The sequence below is a fragment of the Callorhinchus milii genome, unplaced genomic scaffold (assembly GCF_018977255.1).
Source record: "Callorhinchus milii isolate IMCB2004 unplaced genomic scaffold, IMCB_Cmil_1.0 Scaffold4, whole genome shotgun sequence".
NCBI classification, from domain to species: Eukaryota; Metazoa; Chordata; class Chondrichthyes; order Chimaeriformes; family Callorhinchidae; genus Callorhinchus; species Callorhinchus milii.
Genome location: NW_024704745.1, coordinates 51311829 through 51327782, shown reverse-complemented (window position 1 = coordinate 51327782; position 15954 = coordinate 51311829). Strand labels below are relative to the sequence as shown.

The 15954-nt window shown below is 38.7% G+C and overlaps 1 protein-coding gene across 1 annotated transcript in view; it reads left to right on the top strand.

Annotated features, from left to right (window-relative positions):
- The window catches only part of LOC103183793 (BCL-6 corepressor), a 131486-nt gene that overhangs the window by 108760 nt on the left and 6772 nt on the right, over positions 1-15954 (top strand). The window contains exons 12-13 of the mRNA XM_007901480.2: positions 13023-13189; positions 14653-14798. Coding sequence (XP_007899671.1) covers positions 13023-13189; positions 14653-14798 — 313 coding nt within the window. The remainder of the gene's footprint in view (positions 1-13022; positions 13190-14652; positions 14799-15954) is intronic.

Sequence of the window (15954 nt, the reverse complement as noted above, 5' to 3'; positions counted from 1 at the left end):
AAGAAGAGGATTTTCTAGGCTCACCAATTTCACCAAAGTACCGAATGCCGAACGAGAGAAACCTTCAGGAAAACGACAGTGTAAAACCAAACACTTAACCCGTCAGGATAAAAGAAGATCTTCACTGACAGGAGATGATACGACTGACGTTGAGAGCTCAGAGGATAAGGTATGAACTTCAGTTGGTTGTTTGTAGTTGCACGTAGGATCTGCTGTACGCAGACATCAATGGGCACAAATTTGAATCAATTTCATGTACCAGGAAGGTTACAAAGAAACACTCAGTGTACAGGTTGAACATGATGAATGGCAGCTTGGGCTGCCAAAAGGCTGTTACTGACATTGGAACACCATATTTTGGTGTGTTTATGTTACAGGATACTAATTCAGACAGTACTGGCTCTGGAAATACCCCAAGCTGCTGGAACTACAATCCTTCCCCTTCCCCTGTACACTGCACTGACAGAAATCTGAAGCACTGACAGACACGCCAAAATCTTTATGTTTGTGCAGATGTGTGTGTGTGTTCAGTCATGAGTGCTGCCTTTAATTTAATGACAGCAGCCTTTTATTTAATCTTCGGGGAAGGTCTGATACTAGCCGTACGAAGCATTAGCAGTCTGTAGGGGCGAGCTGACATCCTAGCCCACCCAAGGCTACATGCTACAAGATCCTGGTGAACAATTTACCTGGAGGTAGTTGGGGAGGAATAATTCATCCTGGTGTCTGGAGAGTTGTTCCTTTCAGTGAGGGATGAAAACCTTGAAACAAAATGGTAATCTGATGTTGGTGTCAGCTTGACTCAGCTGGTAATGTTCTCACCTCTGGGAAAAGTTGTAAACTGAAGCTATAGGGACTTACGCTCATACTCTGGGATGATGCCAGTACAGTGCTGGGGAAGTGCTGCATTGTTGGGAGTTTCTGACCTTTGGATCAGACCTAAACTGAGGTTCTGTCTGCCTGTACTCAGGTAGGCATTATAAATTCCATGACACTATTTGCAAAAAAAAAGTTTATCTTGGTGTCCTAGTTAATATCAATTAGATGTTCATGGCTATTTGTGGGATTGTGCTATGAGCAAAATTTCTGCTACATTTGTTTATAATATATAATAATCCTTGCATTTGATATAGTGCCTTATCACGTCTCTAGACATCTCAAAGCGCTTCACAGAATATACTGTATAGTAAATTGACTGTATATTTTGTGGGTGAAATACGGCAGCCAATTGCGCACAGCCATGTTCCACAAACAGTCATAGATTGAGTGACCAAATTATTATTATACATTAATATCTGAATGTCTGGTGACTACTTCCTACCTTTTTTAACCCTTTCCACTGCTGTTTTTTAGTTAGTGGCTGGAGGAGGAATAAAAAACATTGTCAAAAGTTCCATGCCATAAGTGGCAATGAATTTAAATGTCGGTGTTGTTTTAACCTCACCACGGCACTACCATGGTAGCATAACAGCAACAGCACCACTGCCACGATTGTTACTTCCAAAAGTAAATAGTTGTGCCTTTTTGTCGAATTAAAATCACTATTATTTTCATCTGAAGGAAATCGATCTTAAACTATCAGAAGAATGTGGATCTAGTCCTCAACTACACGCATTGAAAATTTGCATTGTGCATGTCTGTTGATTCACATCACATATGAATGTTTTCTTTGAATGATTTTCAAATCATCTTTAGTCTCTTTTTTAGAGGAGGGTGATACAAAGACTGCATTATTTGATGCATTAACTTCTTTTTCACATTTTCTGCAACAAAAAAACCCTTCCTTAATTCAAACGTTGTTTTGCTGTGCAGATGGCATCTAGGGTTAACTGTTAAAAGAATTCACTGCAAACTGGTTGACGGAAAATATCACAAAGCCACTAATGTGCTTAATCTCACCTATAGCCCGCTACTGGATTTTACCAATTTGCAGTCAGTGGGGAATTTCAATGAACAGCTGAAAGTAGTTTGAGACTGTACATATCAGATTCAAGTTTATCCTGACTTTAAGACCCCTTATATTTATGAAATTAGCAGTATTGAAACATAAAAGTAGAATTCAATACATTTCGGCTCAAGCTGTTAAATAGAAGAAAATCTAACCTAAACTAATACAGGCCAGCCTCAGACATCAATAGATCCGTTGAAGCAAAGGGTGTTAAGTATGGATCAAATCCACTTTACAAGATAATTTAAATTAAATATGTGCATAAAAAATGTTGATTCCTTTTAGCTCAGTTTGAGTTTACCACAGCTACATCTTCGAGATAGAAAGCAAGAAGTTTATGTTGAATTTCCATTTGGTTTAACAGAATTGATTCAACTACCAAAAAAATAGTCCAGGACTCCAGATTCTATAAAATATTTAGAATTATGGCAATCTGACATAGTAGGAAGACATTCAATCCATTATACGTACCACTGTTTGCTCCTCCCATGGAACTACCTATCCAAATCTCCACTCTTTCCACTCTTCACCACATACATTGTTCTTTAAACTGTAATGGGCTTGCACTGCACTTTGAAATATACTGTTTTTCAACAGCCAACTAGCTTTATGTTTTCTTTGGCATCTCATTAATCTATTGCTTTGATAACTGAGTTCAGTGGTTACATTTCTAAGCAATCTAAAGATGTATGACACTCATTAGTTTGTTTTGAAATACATCTATAAATCATTTTATAAATCTATATACATATAATTATTATCTATTTTGAAACTGTGGGATTGTCAATCCAAGAAGCAGTCAGATGCTAAACCGTTGTAATTGAGTGTTTTGTAAAGTTTTTTAAAGGCAAAGGTTGCGGCCTATTTCATGTTTTTCATGAATGCCAACCAATAATTTTGATGCATATTTAACTTTTACACAAATAAGATCCTGGACTTAAGTTCATATCAAGTTCCAACTCTTACTACATTTTTCAGTAGTAGCTTGTTGGCAGAGTTACAAAATCCATTTAATATTGGGTGTCTATAACTGAAACCATTTACTGACATTCCAGAAATGTGGAATTTCATTACATTACTTTAGGATTAGAATGGCTGCAATCTTTTAGCCTCTGACTGCCAAGTTTATTGAAATAGGTTTAATCACAGTCTCCTTTGGCTGTAGTGTAGATGACACTCATGAAGGCACCAATATCCTTTAATTACAATTCAAGGTAAATTAGTGCATGTTCCAAAATTCCCAAAACAACACCTTGTGTTTATATAGTGCCCTTCATGCAGCTTAGCATCTCAGAATGCTGTACAGTGGTGGGGTTCAACACCGAGCCTAGGAGAGGCCAGAAGAGGTTCGAGAATTGTGCAGAACAGATACAACAGAACCTCTTAAGTAATGGTTTTCCTTTATGGTCAGGTCCATAAAGCAAGCAAAGTTATCTCTCACAAACCATGCTCTTCATCACCATCAAGTATTTTCATAGGGCAAAGTGTCAAGTAAACATTTGGGAAGTAGATGTTTGACTGATAAAATCTTCTTCCCTTAGTGTCTTGTTTGACATTCAACTGTCCTTAGAACTGCAACATTTGTAGTAACATTGTTTTTGAATGTAAATGCAAACGCATTTTAGAAAAAAAACTACTGTTTGCTTTAGATGTTGGATGAGAGACCATGTTGGACAGTTTTCCTCGGTTACATTTGATTCTAGTATACAATGATTTCTATCAGGATTCTTTAATAAGGAAACTGAGTGGGGACTCTTCTGGCAACTGGAAATATTTCAAGCTAACTCATGGGAGCTCTGTTCTATAAATAGATTGGTTGAAGCATATTTCTGCTAGTCAATACGATTTACTTCTTGTTTCCTTATTGAAGATTCCCACTAGACTTTGCCACATATTAGCTCCTACGGACTGCTGAGTATTACATGGTGAATGGCCATGTAGCAAAGTTACTGTTAGCTATGGAACCATATCCCCAACTTGAGTCTCTCCTCTGCTAACCCCATCCTACTGCTTGCACTACTTCACCATCAGCGGGTGAGCCTTCAGCTCCTTTGAACCCACCCTTTGATGTCCCTCCACCTAGTCCCCCCCCCCCTTTTTCCAATTCAAAACTCCTCCTAGATAACTTATACACTACCAATTGCAGCGTTCCTCGGGGCTCTATAGTTAGGCCTCTCTTCTTCAACAGTTACATGCTCCCGCTTGGTGATGTTATCCCCAGGCATTGGGTTAACTTCCACATGTATGCAGGTAATATGTAACTGTATCTCTCCACTCTCTGTCCTGACCGATTGCCTTTTGGATATCAATTTGTGGATGAAAGCTAACTTTCTCCAGTAGAATGTTGAAAAGACTGAAGCTCTCCTGCTTGATTCCTGTCGGCGCCTTCTCACCTGAGGCACTGACAGCATCACTGTTCATGGTTGCGCTCTCCACCTCACCAAGCCAATATGGAACCTTGGTGTCTTGATTGACACTCAACTGTCCTTTAAATTCCCCCCCCACCGCCCCCATCCATGCAATTACCAGTTCAGCATTCCCTGCATTCGCCACTACCTTTCTCCTCGGCTGCCCAGATCCTTATCAATGCTTTTATCACCTCTAGGCTTGATGATGCCAACTCTGCTTGCTGGTCCCAACTATTCCCTCCACAAGCTGCAGACTATTCGAAACTCAGTAGCTTGTGTCCTCTCCCACACCAAACTATGAGCCTGTCACCCCATCCTTGCCTGACTTCACTAGCTCCCCAACCCCAAAGGATCGAGTTTAAGATCCTTGTCCTCACTTTTAAACACATCATGGTCTTGCCCTACCCTATCTCCTTGACTTTCTAAAACCTTATCACCCACTCTTTCCCATCCACTCTACAGGCACTGGTCTGCTTTAATCTCACTCCCTGTTGTTGGGTTTTTAGCCTTTCTGTCCCCACTCTCTCAAACTCCATCCCAGAGTCCCTTTGCCTCGCCCCCTTGCCTCCTTCGAGGTCCACCTCAAGACCTTCTTTGACCACACCTTCAGTCATCATCTTGAATCCCAAGAGGATTCAAGAAGCCTGAAGGGGATGCAAGCTCAGATTTTTTTTCATTTTTCATATTGAGATTTTCCTGCAGATTAGGACTTCCTCCCGACATAAAAGGCGCTGTGTAAATGCAATTTGGTTTTGTTATTATCTCTTTACTCTTTCAGCCAGCTTCCCTTCCCCGCTCTCCCCTCCCCAGCTCAAAACTTCTGTTGTGAAGGCACTACATGTGTGTAAATTGTTGTTGTCAGTCACCAATTTTTTTAAAACCTATTTTTTGAGTTAATTTTTTGATAACTTAATTCAAAACTTGGGTAAAGCTAATGGATGTTGAAATGATTGATGCTAATTGCATACTTTACCAAATATTTCCTGTTCCTTGTTTTCTTGATTCAAAATCCAGTGCATATATCTGCAGTTGTTTTTTTGAATGTGGATGAGAACTTGTTAAAGATGTGATTACAGTGCACCATTACGATTTGGCTTAGTAAACAATATATTATTGAGGAGGAGACAACAAGTCTTAACAGACCTCAACAGTCAACTCTGCTCCTCTTTTTTTCTCCAAGATGTACTACAGTCTGGAGTTCCTGTCCCAAGAGGGACTAAACTGCAGCTGTGAAGTTATTTTATAATTTTTAAAGTGTTGGATTAAGAATAGAGGAGCAGTGTTCCCTCTCCTCTTTCTCCACGACTTCATGGTGGTGTTACATTAAAGTAGCCAGAGCACCATAGAACCCAATGGCGTTTGTGTCCATTTCTAATACAAAATTCACATTTTAAACAGGATTTCTTTCTAATCAGCAAAATGGGCAACAAGTATTGCTTTTGCTGGCCTACAATACTATATGAATTGTATTGTATTGTATTGTGCCTCTGCTTCAGATTTATGGAGATACCCTTCAAATTAGATTAGGACTACCATAATTAAGTGTGAGCTTCTTGGAGTTATACTGATGGTTGCTCAGATTCAGTTAAAGTGCTGGACAGTATTAATTGGCTAACTTAATGCCATTGAGTGAGCGAGGCTGCGGGGTGATATGCTTGCTCCCAAAAAAATCTTAGAGCCTAATATTTAACTTGATATGTTATAAAATATTTTAATCTGCATTTGTTATTATAATAATACAGATATAGCACCTTATCATGTCTTCGAGATGTCTCAAAGCACTTCACAAAATATACTGTAAAGTGAATTGACTGTATATTTTGCGGGAGAAACGCATCACATGATAGCTCATGCTTTTTGAGCTCTGTTACCTTGATAATCCATCGGGAAGTTACAGTTTTCAAATTTTCCCAATGACATTATGAACCTTAATTTTTACTTTACACTTTCACAGATCAATATTTATTAAATATCCAGTAATTATTCCAAATGTACTGTTCAAATAGGCCCTGTTTTGCAATTTGAGAAGACAGTAGGACATTTTAAAATATATATATATATATATCTGTATTGCTTCGCTCCTTTTATTCTTTAATCACATGGTCTCCTAAAGCCTGGAGGGAGAGGTGGTCCAGGTTATAAATTTCTTCATGTCAATCATCATTGCTACTCAAAAGACAATAAACCTGAGGCACAATGTATTGGTTGGTAAATGAGTCGGGTCAGTTCTTCCTTACATAGGAGTGCAGCACCCCCAATTCTGCAAAGGTCCTTCACTCAACAAGCCCAGCGGGGAACTGAATAAATTTATTCAGTCATGGGCAGGCAATATGTTATGGCACAGTCTCTGGACTCCAACCTGCAACTATATGATTAGGAGACAATCACTTATCAACAACCAAGTGTTAGTTTTCAGGTAAATCTAATTCATAGCATTTCCTTACAAGACACAGCTATTTTCAAAACTAAAGCAGCAACAACATGGTTTAGTGTGATATCATGATTAGAATGATATCTATCTACATTTGTTAGCAAATCTCTAGGGGAGCAGGGACAATTTCTGCACCAATACCGAATTGTGTAAAGAAACGTTGAATTATTGATTACCCAAGCTCTCAAAATTTTCCATGCTCAAGTTGGTTCTACTTCTTTTCATGAATATTGCAATTAGTGATTCGCTTTTGGTCTTGCATATCTAAAATAATATGTGACTCTCACTCATATTTGCATATTAACTAACATCAACTAATATCAGCTAATATCAATCATCATTATGTTTTCCACCATAAAAATAATTTAGATCAAATATAAATTTCCCACAAAATGCAGTGAATCGTCTTTACAATATATTCCGTGAAGCGCTTTGAGATGTCCCAAAGATGTGATATGGCGCTATATCAAATGCAAGGATTATTATTGTTATTATTATTATATAAGTTTGACTGTAATTTTGCCAAACTAACTCAGTAGGAAAAACACACTATTAATTGTTTTTTTTGTAACATTGTGTGTTTACAGCAGTCCTGTGTGATAAGAAGTTCTAGAAAACGACCAGCAATAGCCATAGACTTCGATTTGACACCAAAGAAATTATGTGAGCAGAAGTGCTCTGACCGTTTGCTGCAGAGTCCTTTCTTATTGCAGTGCCCTCGGCCCTTACCCATCCAAGCAGACAACTCTCCACAGGAACTCTCCTCATCTCGCCCCATGCCACCAGAAGCACGGCGACTTATTGTCAATAAAAATGCTGGGGAAACTTTACTGCAAAGAGCAGCTCGTCTAGGCTATGAGGTAAGTTCTGGATTTGTAAATTTACCTTTTCATTTGGTTAAAGTAATATTTCTTAGTGTACTTTTTCCAGTGTCACAAATGAAATTTCTTTCAGAAGAATCAGTTTAATTTCTTAGTGCAGTACTGTAGTATTTTATTAACCACAATAAATGTAGTAGATCCCACATTTTAAGTACAGTGTTTGTTGTAGTACAAACCAATGTGGTTATAACTCTTAAGTAAACGGTACTTGCTAGATGTTATTATCTATTGGTAGTGCAATAGCTCCAACTTAAATCCTTTGATGTCAATAGTTAAGAAACGTATTTGCCTTGAAACACTAATAAGCTTATCTAGTAGTTATTTTATTATGAAGTTGTTATCCCATTATTCGTGAAAAGAAGGCAGTGCCCTGGCCAGCAATCCCCCAGATAAAAAATGTCAGTTGTTCATTCACCGGATGGCTGATTGTAGGACATTGCTGTGCGCAAATTGGTTGCTGCAATTGTCTACCAAATACTGCTCTTCCATATCAAAGGTGCTATATCAAATCCAAGGGTATATTTTTATAATATCTAATGGACTGTGTGTTCACATTTGGCGCACAGAGATAATAGCAACTTTGTCCCATATCCTAAGATATATGACATATCCTAAGTCTTCATGTCAGGGGCCTGATTCTGATGAGGTCTTCGGTACGTTTTTAATTAAACAGTAATGATGTCCGCTTGTACTGTCAGGGAATTGAGAATAGGAAGGGAAGTCAATCAATCTGTGTAACATTCAACATTCAATTGATCTGTGTACCATGAGCCCCCTGGTACACACAGAAATCTGTTATTCTTGTTCAATCATCCTTTTTTGGGGAACATAGATAGTGTGTGTAAAATTCCTAGGTTAGTTCTATTGCTGCCACAGTTGCTTGGTGCATAGTGTTGCATTTCGGTCACAATGTTCAGGTTTTGTTGATGCAACTGCTTACAATGTTAATCTGGCCAATCTGCTCCGTAATGTTTATCAGTCAGTGTCAGATGAGCATTCCTTAGCACAGTTGAGTATTAAGATAATGTTCTCAAAAGCTGAAATAAATTACTTCTGCCACATTCTAAGGCTTTTAGTAATCAATTCTGTGCATAATATCAGGTGCCATTATTACAAATTCAGCATTAGAATCTTTACTCCATGACTGCATTCTTGTAGTGCACATTCTGTGTGTACACATAGAGAGGTAAGCAAATTCCAGGCATGTTTTAAACATTTTGATAACTTTTTTTTTACACTGCTGAACATGGCTCTAGATTGTTTGTAAAGATTATAATGATTTGCATCATATAGTAGGGTTACAAAATGTGTTGCAGAATACGCTGGTATTTTGAAACTTTCCTCCGAATGCAAACCAAAAACATTCATCAATATCTGGGGTTTAGGAGGATATTTATCTGATGCCTCAATTGCATCACAAAAATCGAATTAAATGTAGTTTCAGACATGATCTCTCAAAGTTTGATGTTTGATCTTAAATGTGTCTAAGCTCAAGGCAAACTGCTATGTAAATAATGGAGATGCATTTTCTTGTAGCTATTTTGGACCATAGAATTTTAACCATAGACCTTTTTTTTCCAATCGCTCCCTATCTTTTGTTTCCACCCCATGCCATGAGCGGGTGAAAGGACAACTAAGTGGCCTGCACCCAAGGGTTGAGCCAGTGAAGCTTCAGGGCTAGGGGTGAATTGTTCTCTGATATTTTAATTATTTTTCTTTTGGAAAATGGCCTTTCTGCCATCAGGGTCTCAGTGTGTTGGGAACTGTGGCAGCAACCTACAACCTACATCCTGTCACTCAGTAACAAACACCCTGATACAACAGCATCACACTGATTTCATAATCCTGTAGCACAGAATTACATAATATATGTATAGAAATTTTATCATATACATTGAAGAAAATACTGAAATGTCTTGTGTTTTCTTTTAGTGCTAGTTAAAATTGAAGAAATTAAAAATTGTGACTGCGTTTGTTTCACATTAGACCTCTACAAACAGCGGAGGAAGAAATGTTTCTATCCATCAGTTTGGACTGGATCCAAACGCGGTCTCAGAGTTAAAAGGACAATGTGTTTGCCCATTTGCTCCAAGGGATTCTTAATATTTATTTGACCAAAACCAATGAGTAGAATAATGACTGTGAACCAACATTCATGAAAATTTCGACAAAGTGACATTTACTTTGTCTCTTCCCCACTCCACCTTATTAACTCCTATGTAATGCTGCCTTTTATATCACTCTTGTTTTTGATATGGGCTAATTGTATTTCAGGCCCCTCAAATGAGCACTTGTATTGAAGGTTTTTCATACAGTGAAATGGTAATGTAAGGATTCTATGTATAAAAAATGATTCAGTAGCAGCACAATAGGTGGGATCCACAGTAATTAGGCGATCTTTTTCTCCAGTGCTCTATTCTCCATCCCATTTTGTTTACTCTCCACATCAATGACCTCCTCCACTCATCATACAATCCTATCCACTATTTTGCCGATGAATCAACTCTACATTCGCAAACTTCCTTCAAGCCACAACCCTGAGTGAACAAACCATCTCTTATTGCATTGGCTCAATTATTATGTTTTGATCTCACCTATGAACTTTGGAGGCAATGGCAGTTTCTCAGACAGTTTTTTCATGTATCTTGTACACCTGACCAATTACTACTACCCTTTGCCTTCAGTGGCTGCACACCTCATCCATTGTTAGCCTCCCTGTCTCCTCTGGTTTCAAGTGAAAATCTCACATCCCTTATTGCTAAAGCAGCCTCGCAAGAAGCTTGGTTTCATCTTTCATCAAAATATTTATTTTTCTTTGAAGAACCAAACTATAAAGCCAAGTTCATCCAAAACTGGAATACTATTCTCAGCCGTGGGAGGCACTTTTAACACTGCTAGACAGAGTGCAAGACAGACTTACTGTCTGATTAGTGATCTTTCCCTCACCTCTAGGCTCCATATTCTCTCTATAACAACTTTTTTTTGAGCTTTCGTTTTGTTCCTTGAAACCTCCCATGGACATCACCCTGCTTCTATTTGCTGTAATAATAATAATCCTTGCATTTGATTTACTGCCTTATCATGCCTTTTAGACGTCTCAAAGCGCTTCACTGAATATACTGTAAAGTGAATTGACTGTTTATTTTGTGGGCAAAATGCAGCAGCCGAGTGCGCACAGCAGTGTCCCACAAACAGTTGCGGATTGAGTGACCAAATTATTTATTTATTTTTAAAATTTGATTGGATTATTAACCCTGGAAAAGTGACCAAATTATTACTTTTTAAGGATTATTACCCCCAGAAAAGCAATTTGTAAATCGACTAACATCCCGTTCCTACTTACTGCTAGGTAAACAGAGGCGTGTGGAGTAAGGAAACTTGGCCAACGTTTCATTGATTCCTGCAACATTGATTCCTTTGAGAAACTGAGTTCAACCGACTGCATGCAGCTAGCAAGCTCATCCCAGTATAACAAAAATGTGAACATACAGAATTTGGCAAAGCAAAGGAAGCTTGTAAAACCAAAACTCATCACAATTTCTTTTATTCATTGATTCTATGCAGGGACTTCAAATCTTCCCCTCTCCTATAAAATACAAGTGTTTAAAAGCCCAAGCTTGGTATCACTTAGCTGATTTGGGGATTTTCAACCTTAGTAGTGTACTGCAATATGGATCCTGACCCTTTACCTAACTTCTCAATAATAAAAAATAATTTTATATATCCAGGAATTGTTCACAATTAAGTAACTTGTAAGTAATGTGTTTGAAGTTCAGCTGCTTGTTTACATAACCCGATTTGTAGAGGTAATTGCAGCTCTTCTGAGGAGGAGGAATACTGCTCCCCAGTCTCTTTTAATGAGAAATGTAATAAAGATATTTAGAAAATTGCAGACACTGCAGAGAATATTAATGACATAGTTTGGAACTAATGCTGATCCTTTAGACCAAGACCAGCAGTTTTTGAAATCACCAACCATATTACCTAAGCCCAATGCATTCTTAAATACTGAGATTAATATCGCAGTCAAGCTCCTATGTTCTGAAATTGACACTAAATTCGTGTGGAGAGAGAATTGGTAGTGGATGCTGGGTTAACCTTCAGCATCACAGTTTAACTGTAAAGCATCTTTATTTTAATATTTTTCTTAATTATCTAGTGTTTTGTTGTAGGCAGGTGGTATTTTTTGCTCAATGTGTACTAGTGCTTAATGCTCCTCCAGGTTTAAGCACTCATTTTGCAAGACCTATATTATAATTTAGTGTTTTTTGTACGATGCTGCAGTGTTTCCCTCTGAAATATCCATCTTGGAATTGTGGTGACTGTTTCATTAGATTCCAGTTATTCTAATTTTTCACTTGTTGACACAACTTAGAAGTGAAAATAATGTCACTCTATTCCAAAACATAACATTTTGTTCTTAATAGAATCTAAAAACAATGTAAATTTACAAAAACTTAGTGTAAACCTATCTTTCAACACATTCCATTTCAAAGCTTTGCTGTAGGTAATTTTTATACCAAAATTGTATTCTACAAAAAACATTGTATGAGATAATACATTGACAGGACTTAGTGAGAGGTACAATGCGGCTTTTACATTCTTTATCATTTGTGTTAATTGTCATTTATACATCTGGAAGTTCAGGATTCAGTATTACTGGAAATGGTGAATTCTGTTTGTTTTGGGGTTGGCCAGCTAGCAGATTCACTAATTGTAACATGTAGTTTTCTGCAAGAATTAGGCAAATTGGAGACGGTTCTTCTGGCTCAGGAAGAGCATATCTTGAGTTGGCTTTATATCAATCGCTGCAGCATTTGTCAGCGGCTTAAGATTTGTAAATTCAAGATAGAAATGCTGATGCGTACTTGCTTTATGTGCAGCCAAAATAGGACAATAATTCATATTGTATCCTATAGTTACAGGAACATTTACATTTAATTATTTTAGTAATGTAGTCTAGGATAAAATTAGTTTTCAAGCCCAAGTATTCTCTTGTTTTAAGAAGTTGTTTGACATCTCATTTTACATTCAAACTTCATTTCAATGGAACAGGAACAGTTTATTATTGAGTAAAAGTAATCCTTGCATTTGATATACTGAATATACTGTAAAGTGAACTGACTGTATATTTTGTGGGCAAAACGCAGCAGCCAAATGCGCACAGCAGGGTCCCACAAACAGTTGTGGATTGATTGACCAGTTTTTTTTGAAGCAATTATTACCCTTGATAGTTGACACAATAATGTAAGTACTGTTATATAGTTGCATAAGTATTGCTAATTCCTTGTTGTGTTTGTTAGGAAAAGTGACTCCTGTTTTGCTTTCAAGCTAATTCTTTTTAACTTTTTTAGGAAGTAGTCTTGTACTGTTTGGAAAACAAGGTTTGTGATGTCAATCATCGAGATAATGCAGGTTATTGTGCTCTGCATGAAGCCTGTGCAAGAGGATGGCTTAGCATCGTACGGCATCTTCTAGAACATGGAGCTGATGTGAATTGCAGTGCTCAAGATGGAACAAGGTATACATTTTTTTTGTTACCTGAGTTGCCATGACCAGATTCTTTTTGCTAAAGATCATTTAAATAGACGTGTAGCAGCCACACAGCTTCAATGATAAGGTGCTGAATTCCCAATGAATTGGGGCAACTGAGGTTATATCTCAGTATTCAATACCACAAGCAACATCAATGTTTTGCAATTATGTAGAACCTTTCCTATAGGGTAGTCTTCAAAACACTTTACAAGGATCTGAGCAAGATGGGCACTGAAAGGTTAGGAGGGGAATGACTGAAAGCATGGTCAGAGAGAGAGAGAGGTTTTTAAAAGAGTTTTGAAAACCAGGAGAGGGCAAGGTGTAAGAGAGGATGTTCCAGAGAGTGTGGCCTTACAGCTTGGGTGTTAGTAGTGGATGTCAAAGGGTGCAATGGATGTGCCACAGGTCTGAGATGCAGCGTGTGGGAGAGTGAGGCTAAAGGAGTTTGCACGTGTAGGTTGTGGCATGGAGACAATTGGAGGTTAGAACCAGATCTTGAAGTTGGTCTGCAGCTCGTGTACTGTCCCGCACCAGGCTTCGCGACCACATCACTCCCACCCTCGCTCGCCTCCACTGGCTCCCCATCCCCCAGAGGATCGAATTCAAGATCCTCATCCTCACCTACAAGGCCATTCACGGCCTTGCTCCCTCCTATCTCTCTGACCTACTATCCCCCTACCTACTTGCCCGTACCCTCCGTTCCTCTGGCTCCGGTCTGCTCCACATCCCCCGCCCCAACCGCCCTACCATCGGTGGCCGGGCCTTCAGCCTCTCAGCCCCTAGGCTCTGGAACTCTATCCCCCAGTGCCTTCGCCGCCTCCTCCCTTTCCTCCTTCAAGGCCGGTCTCAAGACCTTTCTCTTTGACCGTGCCTTCAGCTCCCCTCTCGACTCTCTACCCCCTCCTCGCTCCCTCCCTTCCCTCCCCTCACCCTGACCATTTCCCCCCGCTCGGGTCCTGACCCAACTGTACAGCGCCTTGGGACGTCCTCCCGACGTGAAAGGCGCTCTATAAATGGAATCTTGTTGTTTTTTGCAGGGGTACAGGGAGTCAGTGGAGCCAGGAGAGGGTAGGGATAATTGGTTCATGGAATAAATATAGTGCAGACAAGCTTTGGCCTGTGGAGCTTTAGATGTATTGGAGGTTTGGACAATCTGCCAACAATCTGTGTCAAGTCTAGTGGTAACAAATGGCATAAATGAGACTTCTGGCTGCATTGGGGGTGAAGTGGGCTGAATGAAAGTGATATCCAGGAGGTGAAGAAAAGTAGTTTGGTCAAGGACCAGGTATAGGGTTTAAAAGAAAGCCGAGGATTCAAAAAAGGTTGGATTGTAAATAATTGCATATATAAATAAAATTGTTGTCAACATTAAGTGTAACTTGTGTACTATGAGGCTTTTTAAGGGAGCAAAAATAAGTATTCATTTTCAATTATTTGCTTTAATTGAAGGCCTATCCATGATGCAGTAGAAAATGATCACCTGGAAGTAGTTCGGCTGTTGCTTTCATACAGTGCAGATCCAACCCTAGCCACATACTCTGGCCGAACTATTCTGAAAATGACGCATAGTGAAGTTATGGAAACATTTCTCACAGGTACAGTATGTTTACATTTCAGTTGTTTCACCCCCTGACCCCCCTCCTCCATTTAGTTTGCATGGGTCAGCATCTTTGCAATGAAATCTAACTCTCTGAAACCAAGGTAACTGCCTATAGGGTCCTACAGGTGAGACCATATCGATGAAAGTATGCTACCTTTTCCTGTATTTAGACTTCAATAAATACACTTTATTTATCTTGACCTGTTGGAAATGCATAAAAAAAGTGTTATAGTATTGTGTTATAACATGGAAACAGGCCCAACTAATCTGTTCCACTCATTATACTGCATATCAGCCTTAACTCCCCCTCCCCCACCACCAATTTCCTCTCTCATTGCCATCTATTCCCTTCTCTCTCAAGTATGTATCATAATTTCTCTAGCACCATCCATAATAGGTAGTCAGGCTTTTGTGGAGAATGAGACTGTTCGGAAAGCCTGTTGTCTACACCTGTTCTGCCGACCTCTGCTCCTTGCCCCTGCATTCCTGCCAATAATATGGTCAGAAAACCAGAACAAATGAATTCAGAAATAGACTTGCACGTTCCTGCAAAGATATTACTATCAAATAATAGATGGTGCCTGAAACAAAATCGTTTTAATGGATAGTCTTCTTCAACTCTCAATTATGCATGATTTACTTAAATAATATTGTGGCAATAGTAATAAATATAGTGCAGGACAGTCTTACATTAAGAAAACATTTAGGATTTGTGTAAAACTATCAATCAGATATTTATGTTGCATGGAAGGAGTTAAAGAACAATTTGATGTTAGTAATGAACCAAAGTAATAAAATGCGTTCCATAAACAGGCCCTGAACAACCGTGTGAATTCACTGTTTTGGAAATGATCTAATTACCACATATTTTTTACTTTAATTTGAAGTTACAGAAATGGAAAAATATTGTTAAGAGCAATAATTTAAGTCCCAACAAAGGCCTCAACCTCATATTTGTTTGGAAAATGTGCCCTGTAACTAATTTGAAAATTCTCACTAAACAGTGGCTATAGAGTGTCAGCTAGGGCTTTCATGTGCATTACATTTCTGCATGCAGAGGCAGAAAGATGATCTAGTCTCACTTAGCCTCAGCTCCTGACACTCTGTCCTGCTGCTCCACTTAAAGCAATTAGCAATTTTGTCGCTAAGAG